Genomic DNA, 27,118 nt, shown 5'->3' on the forward strand with positions numbered 1-27,118 from the left:
TAAGCTGTGACAAAGTGAGAGAGTGGCATGGACATATATACAATACCAAACGTAAAACAGATAGCTAGTGGGAAACAGCCGCATAGCACAGGGATATCAGCTCGGTGCTTTGTGACCACCTAGAGGGGTGGGATAGGGAGGGTGGGAGGGAGGGAGACCCAAGAGGGAAGAGATATGGTAACATATGTATATGTATAACTGATTCACTCTGTTATAAAGCAGAAACTAACACACCATTGTAAAGCAATTATACTCCAATAAAGATGTTAAAAAAAAAAAAAAGAAAGAAACATTATCGAACAGAATACACTCTCTAACTACAATACAATTAAGTTAGGAGTCACTAAAGGTAAATAAAATTTAAAAATTAAAAAAGAAAAAAGTACTTCTAAATAACTTACGGATCAAATAAGAAATCTAAATAGAAAAAAATATTTAATAATAAATGATAATAAAAATATTACATTTCAAAACTTGTGAGAGATATAGTAAAAGTGGCACTTAGAGGGAAATTAATACCCAAAATATTAATATTAGAAAAGGAAACAAAATTAATAAGCTAAGTGTCCAACTAAACAAGTTAGAAAGAGAATAAGATAAACACGAGGAGAAAAAACAGAGATAAGATGAAAAATCAATGAAAGAGGAATAAACACTAGGTGAAAAGATCCAAAAAGCAATTAAATAAATAAATAAATAAAAAGGAAAAAGAAGGGCAAAATTGATTCTGTGACAAACAACTTGTTGTTTTAAACCTCAGCAAAGGCCCGGCCCTCCTGCCTTCTCCTCCAGTATGAGCCTTGGCTCTTCCGGAGTAACAGCAGATACTATTAAACTCCACACTATAGATGGCATCCTGACTCGCTTGCACTTCATCCAGCGCAAATATTGCTCTCTCCTCCCCTACCCTTGCCCCACATCAAAATGCTGCCCTTCTTCAAGTCCCAGGGCCTCAGTAACTCCAGAAGAGGTCGCCTGAATCATTTCCCATCCACACGAGGGCCCTGGCCCTAAAAGTACAACCTAAACCCCTGTCTGGAAGACTTTTATACACTGGCTTGTTCTAAGCTCTCTGGTGGCTTGTCTTCCCCCCACTCTTCCACCTGGAAGCAGCAACTAACAAAGTGTCATAAGATAAATACTTTTTAATTGAACCTCATCGATAACTCAAACTTCTTGTCCTCTGAAACTGCACCTTGCTCAATTTTTATGCACAATCCAGACTCAGCCTATCCACAGTAGTTTTCCTATAACCTCACGTTTCTCTGATTATTTCATATTTAGATCTTCCCTGAATGTAATGCTTTTGCACATCACTCCTAAATGGGTTCTGTCTCAAAAGCACATCCTTAAACAACTGCTGAGAAATCTTTCGCTGGTCCCATAGTAACCAAACTAAAGTCCAGACTCGTTTCTCACAATGTGGAAGTGATCTTTATTTCAGGACGCTGTGCATGCCCTTTGGTCTACTGTTCAAAACAAACTTCTAAGGCTCTTACCATCAAACGCTAAGCCTCTCACTTTATCTATAAAGAAATGATATATCTTTATATTGGTCACACACTCCACCGTTCAATGTTTTCTTTTGGTAACACTTCTTTACTGCCTTCCCAACCCCTTAAATCAATCAACTGGCACCAGATCACACTCCTCGTTTTTGACTAACCAATTCAGTTTCTTTAATTCCAGACTGCTTTCCTAAAAGCTCTAAATAATTAATACCCGTACAATATTTCAGTCTTAACTTCACTTTTTCCACTGGTCATCCTTCACTATCTTAAACTCAGTCACTGCCGTCTGGGAAACATGTTCAAGGGAGAAGGAGGGAATTGAGATTATTTGGCAGTTTCACTTCAGAGAGGCGCATATATGAGAGGACTTCAACCACACAGATAGCGCAACACGCTACCAGCACACACACTAATAGGCTATGAATGTCATTACCTGGGCAGATTAAAAAACACATAAATAAATGAGCTAAGACCTTGCTAATTAAATAGACAGGAACAAAGTCTCTTTAATAAGAGCAGGCAACCTTCTGCAATTTAGTTGTCCAATTTGGCTCTTTCCGGGAACACCTGGCCGTGGTCTGGACCTCTGGTCTTTCATTTCAGAGCTTACATTTACCTTCTCGGGATAAAATTACACTTTTTCTTTTAAATTCCAGAGCTCCAATGGCCTTTGAACTGAGTCTTAAAGCAGTGGGGAATAACAGATAAAGGACTCGAAGGTAACTTGGACAATCTGGAGTCTATTCCTGCCAATGAAACACCATGACAATTGGGATGGGTCATTAACCTGGATTTAAGTTCCACCCTCTCCAGATTGAAGAACAATAATTGACATCGACTTTAATAGCACAGTAATAAGTTACTTTATTTGATATGAGATTTCTAAAGCAATATTCATTTGACCGTATAATTACGAGTATACTCACAAAAATAGAAATTATTATTCAAAATCATAAATATATAACAACTAAAGATCAGCATATTAAAAAGCAAAAAGGAGCCAAAAAATGCCCATATACTTATTTTCTTTTTGTTCCTCAATAGATTAAAATCTTATTAGAAATCAGAGATAAATCAAAGAATTACAAAGAGTAGGAAGGAGCTAAGTATATTCTAGGATGTAAAATACAATCTAAACTAATCATGATAGTACTGTATCTTAGAAATTCTAACACCATTCAAATTAACCTCAATGATGTTTTCAGAGATTCCCAGCACTCAAAAGCCTGTGTTTAATGCAAATAACCACCAGGACAGGCCCCACTCACACATACTGTGTTGCAAAACATTCTCCCCATTTGCTTCTAAGTACAGTTAGTGCAAACAGACGTTCAGGGGCAGCTCAGCCTGTGTACTTACTTCCTCTATGGTCTACTTTACTTTGCTAAATTCTGTGGACAGTTGAATCCTATAGGCTGTCGTGCCCCCACTGGGGATTACAGGCTGTCGAAACCAGGGCTTGGTTTGACCAGCAAAGTGCACTGTTTTGGTTTTTGAATACCTAAAAATGGAACATGTATTGCCACCCCTGCCACCCCTCTCTAGATGGTCTCACATATTTAGGCTACCTGCCTGGCCCCCATAAGCATTTGGGTTTGAAACCACTTTCCTGCAGAAACTCTGTGGTGCTTCTCACAGGCTTCTTCTAAACTACGACTTTCTCTTTCTCTCTAGTTATGTAAGCCCTACTCTTTATCTAAGCCCCAGCTTAAATTCCACCTCTTCCATAAAGCCTATCAGGTGCTTATGGTAATTTATCCATCCTGCTAATCGCTGCAGCTCTCACGGATGGTTTCATTCTTCTAGCACATACCAAATGGTATGATTTCCCTTTATTGTTTAATTCCTCTGGACCAAATGGGAAGGGCCTCTCTATTTACTCCTAAAGCCTACTTAAAAATCTGTATATAAATAGTACTCAATAAATGTTTGCTGGTGAAAATGTTGAAGTCAAGGTAAAATAGGTACTGGAAAAAAACAAAAACTGAAGATCCCATGAGGCCATGACCTCTGGTAGAAACTCCACTCAAAGCCTGTGCACTCCTCAAGGTCACTTGCTAGTTCCTCATAACCTCAGGTGATACAAATCAATGGAGCAATGAAAATGGAGCACTGCCTATCCCTTGAGCAAATGACATACAATGACCACAGAAGAGATGGCAATGCTTGTAAAATAAAAATGCTCTCAACGCAGAAAAAAAAAAAAAAGCACAATCACAAGCATCATAGATTTGTCTTAGCTTGCAAGGCAATCCCCATTTCCATTCTGTCCCCTGTCCCTCCTCGGAAAATCACACCACCAAAATAAACAGGTGCTAGAAAATGGGTAGGAATTTTTGTTATGGTGAAGGTCTATTCTTTTTCCTAGAAAAAGACACATGGCCTAGGAGTACATTTGTAAAACAGGCATTTTTACCTGCATAACAGGAGAGGGACTTGGTCACGTTTCTCTAGATGGCTAGATGGGCACGCCCCCTTGTGGACACTTCCTGACTCACCTCTGGAATGGTCAGCTGCAACTGTGAGCTGTTTCTAAGAAATTATTTCCCAACAATCATTTCCCTCACTTACTCAATAATATTATTATCAACAGTAATATTTCAGATAACCAAACTCTTCTTTCACTACATCCCCAAATACAAGCTTGTTGAAAGTGAGACATAGTTTTGAACTAATGTATGCTTGAAGCAATTAAAAGAATATTCAAACTTATCTTGAAAGATCATAAGACTTACAATTAAAGAAAATAACATACACTTTGCTCTCTCAAAATTAACATTAGAATCATTGGCTGTAGATGTTTTAGTTAGTAATATCAATCGAGTAAAGGCATTGTTTCTAGGCACTGTGATAAGGATAAAAAAACAAAATGCTCATGCTTCCATATGCCTGCATAGATATGATAAAATAATCACACACCAATCTCAAAATGTCAAAGGTAGTAGATAATTCAATTCAACAAACATTCATTGAGTGCCCACTACACGTACTAAGTAGAAGAAAGGAATTGGTTTTGATCTGGGTGGCATTTGAGCTGGTCCTTAATCCAAAGGACTTGGATTAGAATTTCAGTAGGTGGAGTAGTGGCTGGTATTCCATTACTAATTATCATTTATTCCACAAAGAGAAGGAGACATGAGAAAAACTTAGATATAAGAACTTTCAGCAACTCCATGAAAAATCAAATACAGAAGTGTAGTTGGTAAGAGAAAAAAAGATTATTCAGAAGAGAAATAGGGCTTCCCTGGTGGCGCAGTGGTTGAGAGTCCGCCTGCCGATGCAGGGGACGCGGGTTCGTGCCCCGGTCCGAGAAGATCCCACGTGCCGCGGAGCGGCTGGGCCCGTGAGCCATGGCCGCTGAGCCTGTGTGTCCGGAGGCTGCGCTCCGCAACGGGAGAGGCCACAACAGTGAGAGGCCCGCATACCGGAAAAAAAAAAAAAAAAAAGAAGAAGAGAAATAATGCAAGAGTAGGCTGGGCTCAAGTTTCAAGAGGGTTCATAAAGTCAGTTCTAAAAACTTTGGGTTTTAATCTACATATAGTAAAGATTCTATTAAAGTTTCTCTCAGAAGAAGGACAAGACCAATGAAGGTATTTTTAAGGAAATGTATCTTGGGATAATACACAGAATTAAAGAGGAATGGAAAAAGGATAGAACCAGGGAAGCCAGTTATAAAAATACTGCCACCATCCAGCCATCAAGGTAAAAAGGTATAGACTTGAGGGTGGTAAATATATCAAAAAGAAGCAAGCAAAAACAAAACAAAACAGAAAATAGTGCCTGTATTCATTAAACCAATTGAGTACTTATTATATGCCAAGCTGAGAAACCATGACAACCAAAACAGATATAAGCCCTGTCCTCCTGGAACCTTCACTCTAGGGAAAGAGAAAGACATCAAATAAGCACACTCAGAGGCAGCTGAAGCAGCACGACAGTTTAAATGACAGGTGGGAGGGGGAGAGGCAATATTCCTGGGATCTGGAATCACAGGGACAAAGGACCTGATTCAGGCAGAATCTTGACAGTGTGACCCAGACTGAGAGTAAAAGAACAAAAGACTGAAAAGGAAGACAGGCACCTGCTCTTATCGAGTCCTGTGGGCTCTGTTAAGGGCCTATACTTTATTCTTAAGAGCAGCTGGAAGTCACTGAAGAGTTTAAACAGCGTCATGACAAAATCAAATTGCACTTTTAAATGATTCCACAAAGGCTGGGTATAGAACTGACTGGAAAGGCAAGAGCAGATGGGTTACGATGCTACTGCAGTCATCCAGGAGACAGTGATGAAGCTTGATTCTAGACATGCTGAGCTAAGGTATGACACGAAATGTATAATAAGCAACTGGAACAGTTCAGGGACTGAAGAGGGGGGTGGTAATAAAAACTTAGATTCATCCATTCAAACACAGTTCCATTAAATGGGCACTGTGTCAGGTACCTGTGGAAAATGACAATGACCTGGAGACAAATTCTCGAATAAGGAGAAAGGAGAAAAGAGCTCTAAGGTACCTTCAGGAGAGCTAAAGGAATAAGACTGGACATGAAGTTATTAACTGAATGCAATCATGTATATAATTACTAACTCCTCTAGAATGTTCTATGTTCATTTAAGCAATGATTACTAAGCAGCTTTTCTAGGCCCACTGTGACATATTACGCAGAATAAGCAATGAGTCTCAAATGCTGGCCCAATACCTCACACACCCCTGCAGATTTTTATCAGTATATTGAGAGTTGAGCCTAAAAATCTAGTTTTACAACTATCCAGATGAAGATAATGGCCGGCCAGGTTTAGCATACACTAAAATAAAGTATCTCTCAATGAGAGGATCAAGAGGTCTAGACAAACTCCATGTTGCCAATGATAATATATTAGAGAATTATCAAGCTGGAAAGAATGATGGTAATCACTTGGTCCAGCATGCTGTCTTTACTGCTGAGGAAACTGAAGTCTAGAGAGACTTCATGTTTGCCCAAGGTCTCTGGACTAGTTAACAGCAAACCGAGACTAGAAATCCTGGTCTACTGTACCCCATTTCAGCCTGCCCTACTTCCTCCACTCCTCAAGTAATCCCAGTCCAGGTCTTGAATTCTGAATAGTTTCTGGCATCTGACTTTTTATTCAAAATGTTCTAGGCTGATTACAGAAGAGGTGGGCCAATCAGGCCTTTGAAAACTCCAGACAGTTTTCCTTCAACCTAATTAAGCAGTGGGTCTTACCTTCTGATCTTAAAACATCCTCTTTACTGATCCGTGTGGTGTGTGTGTGTTTATATACACATTTGTCTTCTCATGTATTGGTCTATTCTGCTGGCCTTATTAGCTACACACGTGTCAACACTACTACATCTGTGATGGGTCAACTCAGGTCATTAGTACATGGTGATATCATATGAGGACATATTTAAAAGTTCTGACTTAGAATCTGATGCTCTTAACATAATGGTCTGAGGCAATTCCCAAACAGGAAGACTTCTATCTGTAGCTCCAATGAAATTCCATTCACTGGAGGCATTTCCTTTTAGGAAAGCTATAATATGGTGATTTGCACATTATATACAAGATCAGCTGAGATTATCCCAATGATAATGAAGGAATGCTCTTTTTTCCCCTCCATTGATTCTGTTAAACACCAAAATTTAGAGGAGGCTCTAGAGAGCTGATGAATAGTAAAAGTGGAGGGAGGATTTACAAGTCTGAACATATGATGTCAACCTATAGCAAGTCCGGAAAACCACAGGTTACTTCCCTTACAAAATAAAAACAGCAGTTAAGGTCTGTTAACAGATTTCTTGCCTCACTCTTATCTCACTTATAACTTTAAAACTCAGTATAAATTTAAGGCACAGCTTCGTAAGGGTTTAAGGAAGACTCGGGAAGAAATCCAACCTACTAGCTATTGAATCTTTATATGAGAACTTAGAAACTTTTTCTGAAACAGAAGAAAAAAAAAAAATACTGCAATAGTCCAGCTATCAGGGGTTGAAAGTTCTGGATTTGGATAACTGATGAACTGACATAAAGTGCAGCAAACCATAGACATTTAAAGAAACCCCATGGTGGGGGCTTCCCTGGTGGTGCAGTGGTTGCGCGTCCGCCTGCCGATGCAGGGGAACCAGGTTCGCGCCCCGGTCTGGGAGAATCCCACATGCCGCGGAGCGGCTGGGCCCGTGAGCCATGGCCGCTGAGCCTGCGCGTCCGGAGCCTGTGCTCTGCGATGGGAGAGGCCACAACAGAGGGAGGCCCGCATACCACAAAAAAAAAAAAGAAACCCCATGGTGGCAGGGGGATGAATTGTGAGATTGGGATTGACATATATACACAACTATGCATAAAATAGATAACTAATAAGAACCTGCTATATAAAAAAAATAAATTAAATTAAATTCAGAAAAAAAAAAGACCAACTTCAAGGTTGAAAAAGAGGTTTAAAAGAGTCTGCCTTCTGCCTATGCAACGTGTATCTCTCTAAATAAACTTGCTTTCACTTTAATTAATTAATTAATTAAAATTAAAAGTGCCTTAAGAAAATGGAAAAATAAATAAATAAACAAACCCCATCAAATTATATTGCAAAGGAATAATGGTCATCAGACTGTATAACCTACATAAATGCATGAGGTGGTGGTAATCTAGTAATACAAGTACTTAAGTTACTGACTTACTGATTTACATGTTAAGTCTTATAGGCTTAATCAGTAATCAAGATAGTCTTTTAGGACAGGAAAATATAATTTTTAATATATTACTTACAATTCAAAGAAATAATTTCAAATGGAAGATAATGACTCCACAGGATGAATTTACAGTTTTATTAAAAAGAAAAAAACACAAATATATAAAGTATATTTCTTTATGTAAAAAAGAAGGCAGCCCCGGTCCGGGAGGATCCCTTATGCCGCGGAGTGGCTAGGCCCGTGAGCCATGGCCGCTGAGCCTGCGCGTCCGAAGCCTGTGCTCCGCAACGGGAGAGGCCACAACAGTGAGAAGCCCGCGTAACGCAAAAAAAAAAAAAAAAAAAAAAAAAGAGAAGGCAAAGAAGTTTCTTACTTCTGTTTATTCATATATCTATGCATTAACCATCTTTTTGAGAAACACGGAAAGACTACAGATCAAGTAAATGTCTATAAAAGACTAATTACTCCTTCCTCTGCACACATAATACACAAACATGTACACAAGTACAAATAGAACAATATGACGAAAACATGTTGTTTTCTGTGCATTTATTTCCTTTGATCTTAACCTACCTCTCACCCAAAAAATAACAGTGATTTAGTATGATACAGTTAAGCGTTTATATAATAATTTCAAGATGGTGGATAAAAGGGAAAAATGTTACCCACAATATACTTCAAAAGAATAGAATATATTTATGTGAAGCACACAACGCAAGGCCCAACATTTTCTTTCTGAAACATGTGGCCAATTTGATGTCCCTATGTGGTGGCTAAAGAACACAAAATTAAAAGTTGTAAAATCTCTTTAGAGTGGTTTTCAACACACAACACTGTATAAAGCATTGCAAGATTTTCTAAACTTGTTCATTAGAAATTGAAGAATGAAAGATTCACACAATGGAAAAGGTCTGATTATCTTTCATTTCACCACACTATACAAGTACTGCTTTACCTAAAAACCAATGAAATTAATTGAAAACTTAAATTACTTCATAAAACTGGTGGGAGAAGGCAAAGAATTTCATGTACATCCAACTGTAAACTCTGTTATTAAAGAAAAAGACATGGAAACTATTTCGACAATACGCTTGTGAAAAATGAAGGGGAAAAAAAGGCTCGAAACATCAAAAATGCTGAGATCAAACAATACCCCCAACCTCTTTTAATACTCTAAGAACAAAAGAGTCCCTTCTAGTAATACCCAGGGCTAGCTGTTTGAAACTGATATTTATGAAATCTACATTATCCTGTGCACTGGGTCTGTTTGTTTTCCCAAAGTATCTCCTCTTTGTAGCAACTCTTTCTGTTATGTAACAAGGTTATGTAACAATTCAGTCAGTTTGGTAGCAGAGCTAAGAACCTCAATTGGCCAATGAGTTTATTAGCACTTCATTCCAAAAGAAAGCTTTCTTTTTCAAAAATGCTTAATACTAACACAACTACCTTTTACTTTTTGTATCAAAAGATAAACTTAAAACTTGTCATCACTTCATTACATACGCCACAAGAATTATTGGTAAATATTCTAACAACAATGAGAGTCCTTAGCAATGCTGTCAGGGGGAGAATGCAGATGCCCATGTGTGGGAACTACACAAAGGACAGAGGAGCATGCTGAACTGCACCATTCCTTTTCACAAACACAGTTCTCGATTCGCCTAGCTCTGACACAGACAAACGTCAGTTACCACAGCTCAGTTAAATAATACCAGTCACTCAACAACCTGGTTCAAACTTCAATTACATGGTATAGTAACTGTGAGTAACTGCATAAAGTATAAACTTCACTACTAGGTCTTTAGTTCAAAGATCAGTATGTAAACTATGTAAATGTTAGATGCCCATCATGATCAGTGACCAATCATGTCATTTCACTCAACATCTGTCACGGATGGGTCACTGTGCACAGACAGCTAAGTGTGTAGTTGTGTTACCTCCTTGTCTCCCAGTGATAAATCCACATGACATTTTACAAATATCGATAATCAAAAAAGGGCACTAGCCAACTAAGATGAAAGTGAAGCAAAGAAACAAAAAGTGATAATGTTGGAAGTGCAATTCTAATAAAAAATAAGTGACCTTATGGAAGAAATAATTGACTGTGGGAATTTTCAACACTGCCACCATTCAAGAGACTCGAGATCTTCAGTCAGAGGAACTTAGTGAAGACAAACCTGTCAACATAAATAAGGAATGTAGTTGTGACAAAAAGGATGAAGATGTCCCAGAAGAAGTGACACTGGGAAAAAAATCTGAAATAAAAGGAATGCTGAGAGATACCGTACAACATGGAAAGAGCAAAGGATAAAAAGTTGAAAGCTGATCCAAAAGAGTTTGACGATTCACCATGACATAAAGAGATGCTCACTCCATATCATAACTTATATGACAGGAAAGCAAGCACTGTTCAAACTACTCTTGATAAAGGTTTTTTAGACAGAAAAAACCTACTTTAATTCTGATGTTTTAAATTAGTGTACTAAATAAATATTCATTTTAATTATTTTTTTGTTTGTTTCTCTACACATTTATAACCACCAGTAAAAGAGTTTTTAATGTTTTGACAAAAATGTCTAAAGATCGGGCATGGTTGGTGCACTGGCTGACAGTCCGCCTGCCGATGCAGGGGACGCGGGTTCGTGCCCTGGTCCGGGAAGATCCCACATGCCGCGGAGCGGCTGGGCCCGTGAGCCATGGCCGCTGAGCCTGCGTGTCCGGAGCCTGTGCTCCGCAACAGGAGAGGCCACAACAGTGAGAGGCCCGCGTACCCCACCCCCCAAAAAAAAATAGTCTAAAGGTCATGGAAAAAGTGTAATTTTTTGCCATTAAGATCCCTTTGCACAGTTCCAGTTTGCACAGTCATTTTTATGGTCCAGCACTACCATGCAAAGTGTGGACTATCTATACACTGCAAGGGAAAGAAAGAAGTAAAGAAAAATCCAGAACAGTTGGGTCTACCCAGATAGGGGAGTGGAATAGAGCATAAACAACTACTACTTTTATATTACACAGCACTACAGGTAAATAATAATCTTTTCCTCCTCCAGCATGTCTTACCTCTAAGTCACACCAAAAAAGCATGGATGAAACAGATGCCAATTATTAAGAATAGGCAGTTACTCAGAATTTATTCCTTATTTTTTAATATTGTATCTTAAAACCCATGTATTCTGAAAGTGAGGACAAAATGTGTTTTATTTGATTTATAGGTAGATTAGCTGCTTAACCCACTACTGGTTTGTAGCAACAAGGGACATATTAATTGTGCAGAAGAAGACGATAAAAAAAAGTTCTCCATCTACGCTACACACTGTAGATTACCTCCCTAATAACCACTCTCCTCCCCTTCCTTTGACAACAAAACAACTAATTTTGGGGGGGAAGACAATGTGTCTAGCAGCAAGCCATGAGCTATGAGATAGTAATGAGGAAAATCCACTTAACTTCCTAGGCTCCTTTGCAACTGGGAATAGCCATGTGACCAAACTGTGCCCCTTGTCCACTGCCCCCAAAAAAAACACCTAAAGAGAAATCTATTGAGAGAGATTCTGGAAAACTTTTGCATCCCAGATAAAAAAGTGACGGACACATCTGGCACTAGTCTCCCGGCCCACACCCTCCATGGTCTCACCTTCTTCTCACCTTGAATGCAGATGTGACACCTAAAATTATAGGAGCCATATTCCATCCATAAGACAAAAGGCATGAGAGAAAAGGCCCAAGAGAAATCCCAGATATGTTGGCTCCAGCATCATTAGAAACCTGAGCTAATGAATGCTTGCAACCACCCACCTCAAAAATTCTTTATTATGAGGCAGAGGGCCAGGGAGCAGGGGGACAAATATGTATTTCCTAAGTCACCATCAGGTTTTCTGTTGTTTGCAGCCAAAAGCGTTCCATTAATTAACCATTCTTATTTTAAACTAAGTCAAATGTAAATGGTCAAAGACAAAGGAAAACAAAAATACTCTAATTAATTGAGGTAGCAAGCTGATTAAATATTCTTCTTGCTTTAATTCTGATTTCTATTAGTATTGTGATAATGTCTGGACAATCAATTACTTTTTTAAGAAAAATGAGAAATATCAATGCAACAAAAATTGCTAAATTTATTTACTTTATTTTCAGGCTTTAAAATATTTATTCTACTGTGTACTCCTTTCAAGACAATATTTATCTCCTTCAACACTGAGTGACAAAAAAGTGAACATTAGGAAAGTTACCAAAAACTCTATTCTTTTTATTATATTTATATATCCAATTCACAGCTTCTTTTATGTAGCCACAACACACAGTAGTTCCAGGCTTTAGTCAATGCTGGCTAACCAAAACTATGCTGAAACTATACACACAGGACAGGGAGAAATAAACTAAATACAGGTTGATTTAGAAAATAGCTATTTGTCCTTTCCTGTCACATCTCTAAAAAATTGCTACGCTTCCTCTCAAAAATTATAATTTTCTGCGCCATTGGCTCCTTATCTGGTGGTCTTTTCTTTCTCAGAGCGTTTTTATTACCTTTGCCAAGGTTATACAGCAAACATCTGCAAAACAAAGCCTGTGGCCCGCATCCTTCCCTAAAGGCAGAAGCTGGGTCCTAGTCAAACACAGAGCTTTGTATACATTAAAGTTCATATATTCTGAATATTAAAAATATCTTCCTGTCATTTCAGGGGTCTAAAATACTCCATTTGAATCATGCCTGAATTCCACCTCTCCAACCACTACTAGTGACCTCTATTACCACCCTCCCTTTCTCCATTACAAGATTCCACCCAGAGTAGCAGTTTCTCTTCTTTTTTGGCTGAGATGAAGGCAAACAATGGCAAAGGCAAAAACGATGGTGTCTCAGTCAGTGACAGTCACCAAACACTTGAACATCCATTAACACATCTGTTCCTTCTAACAGCCCTGCTACGGGAGCAGAATATCACTATTTTCAGTTAAAGATAAGGAAACTGAGCCTTCCTAGGTGAAATTACTCAGCGAATTCACAGAAGGTAACTGTGGTACGGTGTCTTGACCCTATCTCCCCACCTCTCTCTCCCCACTCCACAGCAAAACTTCTCAAAAGAATTATCTCCACCCTGTTCTCCCTGATGGACCCACTCCACCTGCTCTACAATCCACCTGTCCTCATCCAGGTCCGAAGTCTCCAGGTGCCGAGTCCAGTGGCCAGTCCTCTGTCCTCCTACCTGATTTGTCAGTAGCACCTGACCCAGGTGATTCCTGACTTTGAACGCTCCTCTCTGCTTGCCAGACACTCTCCTGGTGGCCCCTCTGCCCCACTGGCTGCTCCATCTTTCTCTTTCGCTGGTTTCTCCTCCTCCCAATGTAGACATGTTGGCCTGGCCCAGGGTTCAGTTTTCAGACCTCTATCTTCACTCACTCCTACTAAGTGAGCTCATCTGGCCATGTGGATTCATATTCTTTTTGATGCCAACGATTGCCAAATGGGAATCTCCCCCCTGACCTACCCCTAAGCTTCAGATGCATATAACCAACTCCACAGTTAATCTTTCCTGCTGCCACATCCAGCTTTTTATTGCAAATCCTCTTAACCAGGTTGATGAGTGGTTGTTTAAATTTTTCAAAAATTGAATATTCTCTGGGTGAAGGACAGAATCATAAAGGACACATATTGTAAATATTTCCTTTTTATTTAAAACACAAAACCAATTCATTCATTCACTAGCCAATCTTTTCATATAAGACTTTCTCTGAATGTGAGCCCACGTACAAATGTTCCATACCATCTTCCTATAACACCCTGGACTGCCCTAAGATTTCAAGTTTTATTTTATCTAAAAATAGAACAAGAATATAAATACACTAACAACACACTCTGAATGCACAAAGCTTCTAGATTTTTACGATTTTTCTCAATCTTTTACAGCTGGTTTGCCCATGCTTAATTCTACAGAAACTTTTTATGGACCCACTCTGCTTTTTCAAGTTAGTTTTCAAACAAACAACTCTCTCAGTTTTCAAGCAGACAACTCTCTTTTTAAACTCAATATTCATCAGTTTATGAGAGATGATGAATTATGATAAAGGATAAAATGATAAAAACAATGAGCATAATGAAGCTCTTGGTGGCACAAAATTCAACTGAACACAGCACACTAAAAGTGGTCTATTACCTTTGAGTGTTTAGGGTGCCTTGGCATCAGATAATACGTTTTATTGTGAAAATGAAAAGCACTGGTTAATCTGAGCTTATTAAGGGGACATGGACTAAGAAAGTTCTTGATTTCCACTTTCCACCTCCATCACCTTGAAGTCATGCTTTCTCCAGCTCCCTGCCCCACCTTAGTAAATGGCAATACACTAGGACTAAACTAAAACTTTTAAATCCCCTCTCTATAAGGCATCAGTAATTCCTGTCTTTCTAGGAGCCCTTATAATATATCCTGGATATATTCACTTCTCTCCATCTCCATCCCTAACATCCACAGTCCATGTGGCACCATCTCCCAACTGTAATAACTTTGTAACTAATCTCCTCACTTCTGTTTTTGCCTCCCCCTATTCTCCATGTAGCAGCCAGAAAGAACTCTGTAAAATATGAATAAGGCAGTGTTGCTTCCCTGCTTTTACAATAACTCATTATTCATGAAACAAAAGTGGAAACTCCTCAAGGAGCCGGCATCTACCTACCTCTCCAGCTTCAGATCATACAATCCTCTTGCCCACCATGCTTTAGGCACAATGCCCCTCTTCTCCACTCCTCTGATATGCCAAGTCCCCACCAGGGCCACTGCACATGCAGTTCATTTTGCCTGGAACACTATTCCACTGAGTTCTCATAAAACTCACTTCATCTTTTTCAGATGTCGCCTCAAATGTTACACCCTCAGAAAGGTCTCTAACTAGCAAGGTATCATCCTAACTAAAGGAGTCCTCTTTTGAGTCTCCCCTCCATCTCTCATATCCAAGTTACTCTGTATCATATCATCTTATGCTTTTTTTTCTTTATATCAGTTATCAAACATGGTAATTATCTTACTTGATTGTATGATTATATGTTTCCATCTCTAGACACTAAAATGTAAAATTTCATTAGAGCAGGAATTATCTCCATCCTGTTCACCACCGTTTTCTTACTACCCAGCTCAGCACCAAGAGTAGCTGCTTAATAAATATTTTCTAAATAAAAAAATGAATCTTCTGAATAAGACCAGCTGAAGATATTCTCTATGAGGTCAACTGATATTTCTATGCATAAAAACCCTCAACTGATGTCCCTGAAAAAAAGACCTGTATAAGAATGTTCATAAGCAGCTTTATTCATAAAGTACAAGCCTGGAAGTGAACCAAATGTCCATCAATAGGAGAATGGATAAACAACTTACAGTAAATGGGAATATTATTCAGTAATAAAAAAGAATAAACCTGTGACACACTGTCTCAAAAACATTTTGTGAAAGAAACCAAATAGAAAAGAGTACATTCTGTATGATTCCAATTATATAAAGTTCAAGAGCAACACAAAACATCTATGGTGATAAATCTCAGAGCAGTGGTCACCTATAAAGGGTAGAGAATGGCTGAAAGGAAGTACAAAAGAACCAGATATGTTCTACATCTTGATAGGTATATGGGTTACATGGGTATATATATATATATATATTTATAAAAATGATTAAATTGCTCACTATATGCAAATTTTATCAGTTTTTAAAAGAACAGAAGCCCTAAATTTGCTTACTCAGACATCACATGGGATGCAAAAACCGAAGAAACAGAACCACACTACTAGCCATTTTCACCAAAGTCTACCTACTCATTTGTTCATTTGCCTCCTAAATTTCTACTCTTCTCTGGCAGAAAAATAAAAAGGTTTGGACCAAAATGTTTGATTAATTGTCCCATGTGGCAACATACTGGAAAAATATCTAACACCATGAGAGAAGATTTAGTATGCATTCATATGTGAATAAACCATATATAGCTATGATGGAAAGCATTAGCCAATACATAAGCAATTAAAGGACTAATCAACGAGATGCCAAGTTATATCAAATTACGATGTGACATGAGAACTCCATCATGAACTGTGTGCTAACGGACCTCTAAGCCATAGTTTGACCATGAATGATATGGTTTTTAATTTTTCTATCCCCCAAAACACCTAAGGAATGCCACAAGCAGACTCATGATGGCACACAAACGCATGAAATGCAAACAAAGAAAATATAAGAATAAGAAACAGAGACATGTAATTAGAATGTACAAAAAAACCTACATGAATCCAATATATACATTTCCTTATAACACTCTATCCCCTAAACAGCCATGTTCATCCACAGTTGCAAGGACCAAAACAGTAGCCAGGAGCCACATGGAGCTACTGAGCACTTAAACTGTGGTGAGGACAAATGAGAAGCTAAATTGTTAATGTTATTACATTTTAATAAACTTTAATTTTAAAACAGAGTTTCAATTCAATTTCTAGGAAGTCTTAAGTATGTTTGTTATGTAACTTGTTATGTAAACCTACTTTTTCAACTGTAAACTTTATGGTATATAGATACAGACCATATTTCCAAGGAAAATTTAATGTCATAATTGAGACGTGCTGTAAGTGTAAAATACACACTGCTTTTTGAAGACTTAATACAAAAAAAAAAGAAAATAGACTAGATCACTAGTAATTCTTTTCATTGATCACATTTTTGAAGCGATATTTTAGATTCACTGTTTTAAATAATAAGTATTAAAATTAATTTCACCTGTTTCTTTTAATTTTTTTAAATGCAGCTACTGGAAAACTGAAAAAGTACATATGTGGCATGCATTATATTTCTACTGGGTTGTACTATTCTGAGGCTTATATATCTAAATGCAGACTAAGTATATCATTATGATACATTAATTATTAATATTTCAAACACCTCCTGACCTTTTCACTTGATTGTCTTCTTTTCTTTAGTTGAATGAAATCTGTTTCCACCCTTTCTGCCAGCTCTAGTTTCCTCTTGTTTCTTTTAAATGCAGCTAAACTGAATCCTATAAAAGAAACATTAAAAATAACATTTGAAAAATATTAGGGCAATGGGGCAGATGAGATATCCTGAAGAGACTCCTCAGGACAAAATCCTTAAGAATATTAGACAAAGGGTTTTATAAAGTCTTTTCAGTGTACAGTGAAGTGGGAGGGAATAAGAAAAATAACCTAAAGTAAAAAAATTAAGAAAAAGGTCAAATCCAGAGAGACAAGAGAGTTCTGAAGATAGATGCTCTCCAGGAGTGTCTGCTAATGCATGCCATGGCCAGCTCTGTTTTGAAGGTCTCTGTGCATAAAAGACAAGAGCTGAGACTTGGGACAATGCAGCAGGAGAAAACGTATTGGAGATCATCCACATAAAAAGGGGGAACCCCAAAGGGTGACATGCCCAATGAAAGGGAAAACTAGAAAATGCCACAATATGCAGAGAATCAGGAAACTTGTAAGTCACATGTTGGCTATAAACATAAAAGAAGAAAAGTCCTGTTACACTTGGCTGGTTTGGGAAGGGGAGTTCTGTTTTGTGGGTGTGTGTGGGTGTGGGTGTGGGTGTGGGGGGGGGTGTACGTGCGTGGGGGGATGGGTGTGTACACACATGTGTGGGGGGGTGTACGCACATGTGGGGGGGTGTACGCGCATGTGCGGGTGTACACGCATGTGTGTGGGTGTGTGTACATGCATGTGTGGGTGTGTGTACACACGTGTGTGCGCATACGTGCACAAGGTGGGGTGGGGGCGGGGGGGCTGCTCTTGAAGAACGATTAGAATTATAAGAACAAAATACATATCTATATAACATTAAAGTATTAAAAAAATATTTAAAAGTTCAGGCAGAATTAAGAGAATTAGTATTACCTATGTGGCCTGAAAAACACAAAAAAACAAAAATGATCTCGGTGAGGTAATCCTTCAAAAACCTATTAAACGCAAATGCAAATACTCCCTGGAAAAACCTACCTTAGCTCACCCAGACCTCAAAGAATTCCCATGTTCCAATTAATATGAGCCCATAGTTAAAAAAACAGTTCATAAAACGAATGAGAAATAAATCACCAAGAATGAAAATATAAAAGTCAGCCAAACATCAGAAAGTGTAATCCAACCGGCAAAGACCTCAGATACTAGTGTAATCGTATATAGAATATAAAACATGTTTATGCTCACAGACATTAAAAAAAGATACTGAAAATATAACTAAGGAAGAAAAGATGATAAAATTCCCAGGCAGACTTGAAGAAGAACCAAATAGAACTTCTAAAAATAAAAAATACAATAACTGGAATTCTAAGACTTGATATACAGATTTAAACAATTAGATTCAGCTGACAAGAGAAATTACAAACTGGAATATAACACTGAAAAGATTACCAAAGTTTTCTGATAATGGCAGACTAAATTCTTAAGAGCAATTCTCCCACCAAATATTATCAAAAATATTGGATAAAATATGAAAAACACCACCTTAAAAAGCATGAAAAACACCACCTTAAAAGCATTAAAAACCGTATAAAAAGTATCGAGCTTTTCTCGGGGTAAACTGAAGACTAAAGCTATTATTATTGCACTGTGAGCATTTGCCAACACTTGCGCACTTGAATTTGATTCCATGGCATCAAGGAGAGGCATAAGTCAAACCCAGAGCACATTAAAGGCGGGAGTTTCATAGGAGACACTTCCCACAGCAAGCTAGGGATTAAAAGGGCCAACATCCCCACAGGAAGGCTGAGCTAGAACCAAGCATGTCCACCCCTACCCTCTACCCCAATACCAAGTGCATTTAGGCAAGCTGGTTGTCTCCAATGCACTGAAAGGAAATATCTGCTCACCCAGAACACTATATCCAGTAAAATTAACCTTCAAAAATGAAGGTGAGGGCTTCCCTGGTGGCGCAGTGGTTGAGAGTCCGCCTGCCGATGCAGGGGACACGGGTTTGTGCCCCGGCCCGGGAGGATCCCACATGCCGCGGAGCGGCTGGGCCCGTGAGCCATGGCCGCTGAGCCTGCACGTCCGGAGCCAGTGCTCCGCAATGCCTGCACGGCCGGAGCCAGTGCCCCCGAATGGGAGAGGCCACAACAGTGAGAGGCCCGCGTACCGCAAAAAAAAAAAAAAAAAAAAAAAAGTTTAAAAAATAAAAATTAAAAATGAAGGTGAAATAAAAATAGTTTCAGGTGAACAAGAATGAGCAAATTCATCACCAGCAAGACCTGTACTAATGAAAAATATTAAAGGGTGCTCTTCAGTAACAGGCAAAATAATACAAAGTGAAAGCTCAGAGACAAAAAAAAAAAAAAAAAGGTAGGGGAGAGGGGTGGGGAATTAAGTGCAAAGAAAAGAATATATATGCAGGCAAATCTAAATGAAAATTGACTGTAGTAAAACAAAGTGTCACAGTGTTTTTAAGTGCATATTAATTTTCTCCACATTGATGTAAATTAAAATAACAGTGGGAAAATAACAAAGATACTCTAACATATTACCTTTAAGATTAATCAAGAAAATTTTAAATAAGGAAAAACAAATATGTTAGGAAAATTAGGTGGAAAAGGAACCAGAGTTGCCCTCAAGACAAAGTCTAAGAACAATAGTGTAGTAATGGACAAAAATAAGTAATGGAACTGACCAACAAATTTAGAAACAAACTCATGTATATCCTAATAGAATTTGAGAATAACACTGCTTTTTCATACCAGTGGGAAATCTATATGTTATTCAGTAAACTTTCTTGGCACAATACATTACCTATTTGGGGAAAAAAACACAAATTAAATTCCTACCCCACACTACACACAAAACTGAAACCTTATAAGTATTAATGATTTAAACATATAAAATCTAAAAAAAGCAGTCCAAAAAGATTAAGCCATCACACAGTAGGCATAAATACCAGTCTTTTTATATCAATCTTTTTTGAGAGAGATTTTATTTTTTATTTTTACTCGTTTTAACATTAAAGTAGAATATTTTACATTGAATGTTATCAAAGCCAGAATCCATCAAAAGGATGGTTCATTGATAAAACCACATAAAATTTAAAATGTCTACAAGGCAAAAGACATCATATGCAAAGGTAAATGATAAATGGCATCTTTTTAAATTTTAAAGTATATGCAAATAGTTATAGATAGGATTAATAACCTTGAATCAGAATAGTCTGATATAAAATTAATAAGCTGGAGCTAGAGGGAAGATGGCAGGGTAAGAGGCACCAAGAATCTGTCTCCCCACCTAGACAACAACTGGCCTGATAGAATCTGTCTAATGTTAAGTATTATACAACTCTGGAGTCTATTAAAGAGGCAGGTTTCCAGGGGAAAGCTTCATTGTAAACTGTGGTTAATTTGGGTCAACTTCAGCTCTTCACACAGTAGCCTCCCCACACCCCATCCCCAACCCTGTGGCAGGCAGCTGGGCATACACTCCTAGAGCAGCCTGCACACAGCTTGTGAGAGTCAGGGTGGGAAATAAAGACCCTCTCCTCCAAATACCAGAATCTGTGCTCTGATTGCTAGTTCTGGTCACAGAGGTACAGACTCAGAGGCAGAGAGCCCTTGTTGCAATGCCTCTCCCTCCAGCTGAAGTGACCTCCAGGGAATTTAAAAGGCTAGTCCTTGTCTCCCTTTTTGGAGACAGACATTTAAGGAGATATACAAATGGCCAAAACGCACATGAAAAGATACTCAACAGCATAATCATTAGCGAAATGAAAACTGAAATCACAAGATACCACCTCATACCCATTAGGATGGCTATTACTAAACAAACAAACAAAAAACAAAATAACAAGTGTTGATGAGGGTGTGGAGAAATTGGAACCTTTGTGCACTATTACTGGGAATTTAAAATGGTGTAGCTGCAATGGAAAAGAGTACACTGGTTCTTCAAAAAATTAAAAACAGAATTACCATATAATCCAGCAATTTCACTTCTGGGTACCCAAAAGAGTTGAAACAGATATTTGAACACCTGTGTTCATAGCAGCATTATGCGTAATAGCCAAAAGTTGGAAACAACTCAAGTTGCTTCAACCCATTCAATGTATAAATGGATAAACAAAATGTGATATATACATACAATGGAATATTATTCAGCCTTAAAAAGAAATTCTGACGCATGCTACAACATGGTTGAACCTTGAGGACATCATGTTAGGTGAAACAGGCCTGTCACGAAAGAAAAAAAAAAATGTATGATTCCGCTTATAAGAGGTACCTAGAGTAGTCAAATTCATAGGGACAGAACTAAGAATGGTGGTTGCCAAGGGCCAGGTGGAAGGAAACAAGGAGTTAGTGTTTAATGAGTACAGTTTCAGTTTCTCAAGATGAAAAGGATTTTGCAGATGGATGGTAGTCATAGTTATACACTGTAAATATACTTAAAGCTACTGAAATGTACCATTAAAAATGTTTAAGATGGTAAATTTTACATTGTGTATTTTACCGAAATTTTTTTAAATGTACATGAATATTTATTTATAGCAGCATTATTTATTATAGCCCCAAACTGGAAATAACCCAGATGCCTTTCAATGGATAAATGATTAAACAAACAGTGGCACATCCACTGTTTAGCAATAAGATGGTACAAGCTATTGATAAGAACAACCACCTGGATGAATCTCAAGAGAATTATGCTAAGTGATAAAAAAGCCAATTCCCAAAAACTCGTATTCTATATGATACCATTTATATAACATTTTTGAAATGACAAAATTATACAAACGGAGAATAGATTAGCAACTGCCAGGTGTCAAGGAAGGGGTGAAGGTTGGAGGTGAGTGGGTGAGACTATAAAAGGGCAACATGAGAGATCCCTGTGGTGATAAAAGTGTTGTGTATCTTGACTGTCAATCCTATCCTGAATGTGATATTGCACTGTAGTTTGGCAAGATGTTCCCATTGGTGGAAACTGGGCAAAGGGTACATGGAATCTCAGCATAACTGGCCATATTAACTAGCCATATGAAATTAAGTGTTGATATATCATATACCAGTTATGATAAAACTCTACAATTACAAAGTATGTTTAATATCATGTTGTCTTTCAAAGTGCCTTACGCAAAGGCAGAAAAACTGTAAGAACACAATCTAGCCAATAGAAAAGAAGAAAATAGGATTCCTTGTGGCGGAATCATGCCCATAAATTGAAAGAATAGAATAATGTCCTTAATCTACCCTTTACTTAATTTAAAGATGTATCCCAGGTCCAATCAAAGCATAAAACAGCTGAAAATTAAGGAATAGATGGTAGCAACTTTGTAGCACAAACTATTTAAGGTTGTCCTTTACCAAAGGAAAACAAAATTACTTTCCTTTCAATTTCAAGTTTAATGAATTTTCTGGAAGAATTCAAAAGAATGTACACATTCCATCTCAGACATTCTGAAAACTGAATGCGCATTGAAATTACCTACAAAACTTTAAAAACTACAGATGCCTGGGTTCCATCTACAGAGTTGCCGTTTTCATTGATTTTGAGTGCAGCCAGGGCTTCTGAATTTTTCAAAGCTCCCCAGTGACTCTGATGTGCAGCCAAAGTAGAAAACCACTGCTCTATTGGTTACACCTAACTCCAGATACGATCAATCACTAAAATCATCTTATTAGTCAGTGCTAAAGAGCTAAGCCTATTAAATTCTGATGAAATCACATCACCAAGATCATTTTCACATCCCACATATTAATAACAGTGAGAATGATATTAACAGTCAACATCTGAATGTTTCTATGCACCAAAAATTGGAGTAAGAATTCTTGATACATTACCTCAAGGAATCACAACGTCTCCATGAGAAAAGTGTCTTGGAGGTAACTTGCCCCTGGTCACATAAAAGCCTCTAAAGTCTGCTCTGAGCTACTATGTGGTCATCAACGGCACCAACCATACAAAGCCAGACTTCTCAAAAGTAGACAGCAAACCTCTTAGGAATCCGGCAATAGCCAGCAAAACAGTAAATGCACATCCTCTATGAGTCAGCAATTCTACTTCCAACTATCTACCCCAATAGAACACGTATATATTAAGTGATGTGTACAAGAATATTCATGGAATTATCAATGTTAATGGCAAAATCTAGAATCAACCTGAATGCCTATCAATAAAGAAACAGCTAAATAAATATGGTAAAATGCTATTCAACAGTTTAAAAATTAATTCATCTATATATATCAACATGGACAGATTTCAAAATACATCTTGCTGCATTACAAAAAATATTTTAAAAAGCCATGTTATAATACTACTAATCTACAAACTTACTAAAGATACTACAGTATGATACCATTTATCTACTTAAAAAAGAATACTATATATTCTTTTCCAACTATATATGTTGGAATACTATATATTCCAACATTTCTGTTGGAACAGAGAGAAGCAAATCAAACAAGTAACTGTGTGGTTATCAGACTGAGCAGGAGTCTGGGATTGGGAATGGAAGTAAAAAGGAAGACCAGGTTTATGTAGAATGCTTCAATATTTAAGAAGATAACTTATTCCTCTACCACACAATTAAAAAGTAATAAATACAATGGTTAGATACATTTATTAATTTATATTATTTTTATTATTATATTTGTTAATGGTACACATTTACAAAACATCAGTTCCAGCTCCTGGTAATGAAAGAATAGCTTATATGAGACTAACCTACAGACCAATAATAATTACAAACTCTGGGCAGAAGTTTTAAACTAAAAAAAAAAAAAAAAAAAAAAAAAAGCCTATTTGAAGGCAAGTAACCAAAAGCTGGCAGAAATAGGAGAGGATTCAACCACTGAAAGAAAAGAAACACACTGGGTGAGATCCAAATTCAAACAGCTTTCCCCATGAGGCACTCCCCACTCTGTGAGATACACAGAAAATAGAGCTCAGGTAGAAAACTACAGTCTTATTGGTCTGAGATGAAGGAGTCTGGGGCTACTGAAGCCACTGGAAAGTAAGGGAGGAATCCTGAAAAGGAGAGATCCACAAAAAAGGAGGCCCAAAAATCTATGTAAAAGTCCCCTCAAATCCTGAATGAGTCCTTAACTGTTCATACAGGATGCAAGATTCCATAAAGTCCAATGAGGAAAATAACAGCTGAAAAGTGAACAGATGTTTTAGTAAATACCCACTGTAGGAGAGACAAAATTTAAAGTTTGAGACTTTCCACTGAAACCCCAGAAAGGCCATATCTCAGGAATAAAGACCACAAACTAGTACTAAGAGACAACTCTAGGATTAAGAAAAAACTGAAACAGACTCACTTTAACAAAGCCAAAAACCAGGCTGTGACAATATCAAGGTGAACTGCAAACAATTTAATTACATGTTAGAACAAACTCAACATCATTCAAAGGATGATAACAAATCATAGTCTCTAAAATGTATCATCCACAATGCTCAAGGTGTAATTTTTTTTAAAAAAATTGAGACATGCAACTAAACAGGAAAGTGTGACCAAGGTCAAGAAAAAAAAATCTATCAATAGAAACTGACCCACAGATTACCTAGATTTTAGAATTAGCAGTCAAAGATTTCAAAATAACAATGATAAATATGGCAACAATGGATATAATGGGTGAAGACATGGGAAATTTCAAGACAAAGATGAAGGCTGGTTTTTTTAATGGAAACTTTAAAACTGAAAACATAATATTTTATATTTTTTAAATCATAACATCAGATTAATATTAAATTAGATACTGCAGGAGGAAAGATCAGTAAACTCAAAGACCAATTCAACAGAAATCAAACAAATAGAAGTGTGATGGTTAATTTTATTTGACAACTTGACTGGGCCAGAGAGTGCCCAGATATTGGTCAAGCTTTATTCTAGGTATGTCTGTGAGGGTATGTTTGATAAGGTTGAGATTTACATTTAAATTGATAGAAGGAGTAAAGCAGACTGCCCTCCCTATGTAAGTGGACCTCATCCAATCAGCTCAAGGCCTTAATAGAACAAAAATGCAGACTCTCCCAGAGTAAGAGAAAATTCCTCTTGCCTGACTGCCTTTCAACTAGAACATCAACTTTTTCCTGCCTTGACACTTGATCTGAAACATTAGCTGTTCCTGGGTCTCAAGCCTGCCAGCCTTCACACTGGAACTATACAATTGACCCTCCCAGATTTCAGGCCTTTGAACTTGGATTGAAACTACCCCATTGGCTCTCCTGGTCTCCAGCTTGCTGACTGACCCTGCATATCTTGGGACTTGTCAGCCTCCATAATTGCTTGTCAGCCTCCATGATTGCCAATTCTTTATAATATCTCTTTAGATAGATAGATGATAGATAGATAGATAGGTATCTTATTGGTTCTGTCTCTATGGAGAATCCTGACTAATACAGAAAGCACAGAGAACAAAGACTGAAAAAAATCAGAGCCTCAGGAACACATGACAGCATCAAATGTTTTAATATAAGTGAAACTGAAGTCCTAGAAACAGATGAAGGAGAGCATGAAGCAGAGAGTCCAACAGTTTTCCTAATTTGATTAAAAACTGAACCCTCAGATTCAACAGGCACAATAAAACTAGCACAAAGGAAACCATACCTAGGTGAAAACAAACAGAACAATTTTTAAAAACAGTCAGAGAAAAAAGAAGATACATTACACACAAGGAAGCAATAATAATCATGTCTAACTTCCTAGCAGAAACAATGGAATCCAGAATATAATGGAATAACATCTTTAAAAGTGCTAAAAAGATACAATGGAATATTATTCGGCTATAAGAAGGAAATTCTGATACATGCTACAACATAGATGAAAACATGCTAAGTGAAATAATCCAGACACAAATGACAAATATTACGTGATTCCACTTAGAGGAGGGACCTAGAACAGGCAAATTCATAGACAAAGAAAGCAGAATAAAGGTTACCAGGGACAGGTAAGAGGGGGATGGGTAATCACTGTTTAATGGGTACAGAGTTTCTGTTTGGGTTGAGGAAAAAATAGAAATGGATAGTGGCGATGGTTAATCAACACTATGAATGTATTTAGTACCACTGAATTATATACTTAAAAATTGTTAAAATGGTAAATTTTTTGTTATGAATATTTTACCACAATTAAAAAAAAAGAGAAAAAGTGCTAAAAGGAAAAAACCTGCCAGCCTAGAAGTCTATATCCAACAAAAATGTCTTTTCAAAGTAAAAGCAAAATAAGGATGTTTTTCAAATAATGAAAGCTGAGAAAAGTTTTCACCACTACATCTACCACATTACCAGAAAATATGTAGCCTTCCAGGCTGAAGGAAAAGATGCCAGAAAGAAATTCAAATCTACATATAGGAATGAAATATGTAAGTACATGTGAAAATGTGTAATAAACTTAGAATAAACGTTAGAAAGACATTCTAAAAGCTGAAGGGGAATAAAAACCTACAAATTATGCCCCCCAAAACGTAATCAAGTATAAAACATTATCATTAACCAGCACCAACATACCATTTTATTTCTACTGAGGATTAAACAAATGGCTGAGTATAAGATGGTATTTAAAATTTTTTTAATCTAAATAATAGTTATAATTTCTCCTTTTAAATTCCCCATAGGTCAGAACCATTCTTTTTTGAAAAAAAAAAAAAAAAGAATATATCACTTAACTTTCAAACACTTTATTCAGAGAACATTTCTTGTTGATTGGTATATAAGTTATAAAAAAAATCTATGGCACAATATGTTTTTCTTATTACAAGTATAAAAAATAGTCAAAAATAATTTTGCCATCCTGAAAAAAAATCTAGTACTATTTTCTAACACATTTTTATATAAATGTTCTGAAGTAAAATTGGCAGACTGAATGCATGAATTCATCTCCATGCCCTACTAAAACTTTACCAAAAAGAAATTTAAGTGGGGGAAAAGACTGACATACACAAGCAGTGATTATAATGAAAAGGGAGATATCAACAGTTTTAGAACATAGAA

General features: G+C 37.3%; 1 protein-coding gene across 15 annotated transcripts in view; it reads right to left on the bottom strand.

Annotated features, from left to right (window-relative positions):
• The window catches only part of TASP1 (taspase 1), a 353,026-nt gene that overhangs the window by 258,833 nt on the left and 67,075 nt on the right, over positions 1–27,118 (bottom strand). For all 15 annotated transcript variants that reach the window (XR_008619335.1, XM_055090632.1, XM_055090631.1 and 12 more), the window contains one exon: positions 17,099–17,205. Coding sequence is in view for 14 of the 15 variants with exons in the window: in XM_055090632.1 (XP_054946607.1) it covers positions 17,099–17,205 (107 nt within the window). In the remaining variant the exon portion in view is untranslated. The remainder of the gene's footprint in view (positions 1–17,098; positions 17,206–27,118) is intronic.

The sequence above is a fragment of the Physeter macrocephalus genome, chromosome 14 (genome assembly GCF_002837175.3).
Source record: "Physeter macrocephalus isolate SW-GA chromosome 14, ASM283717v5, whole genome shotgun sequence".
Lineage (NCBI taxonomy): Eukaryota > Metazoa > Chordata > Mammalia > Artiodactyla > Physeteridae > Physeter > Physeter macrocephalus.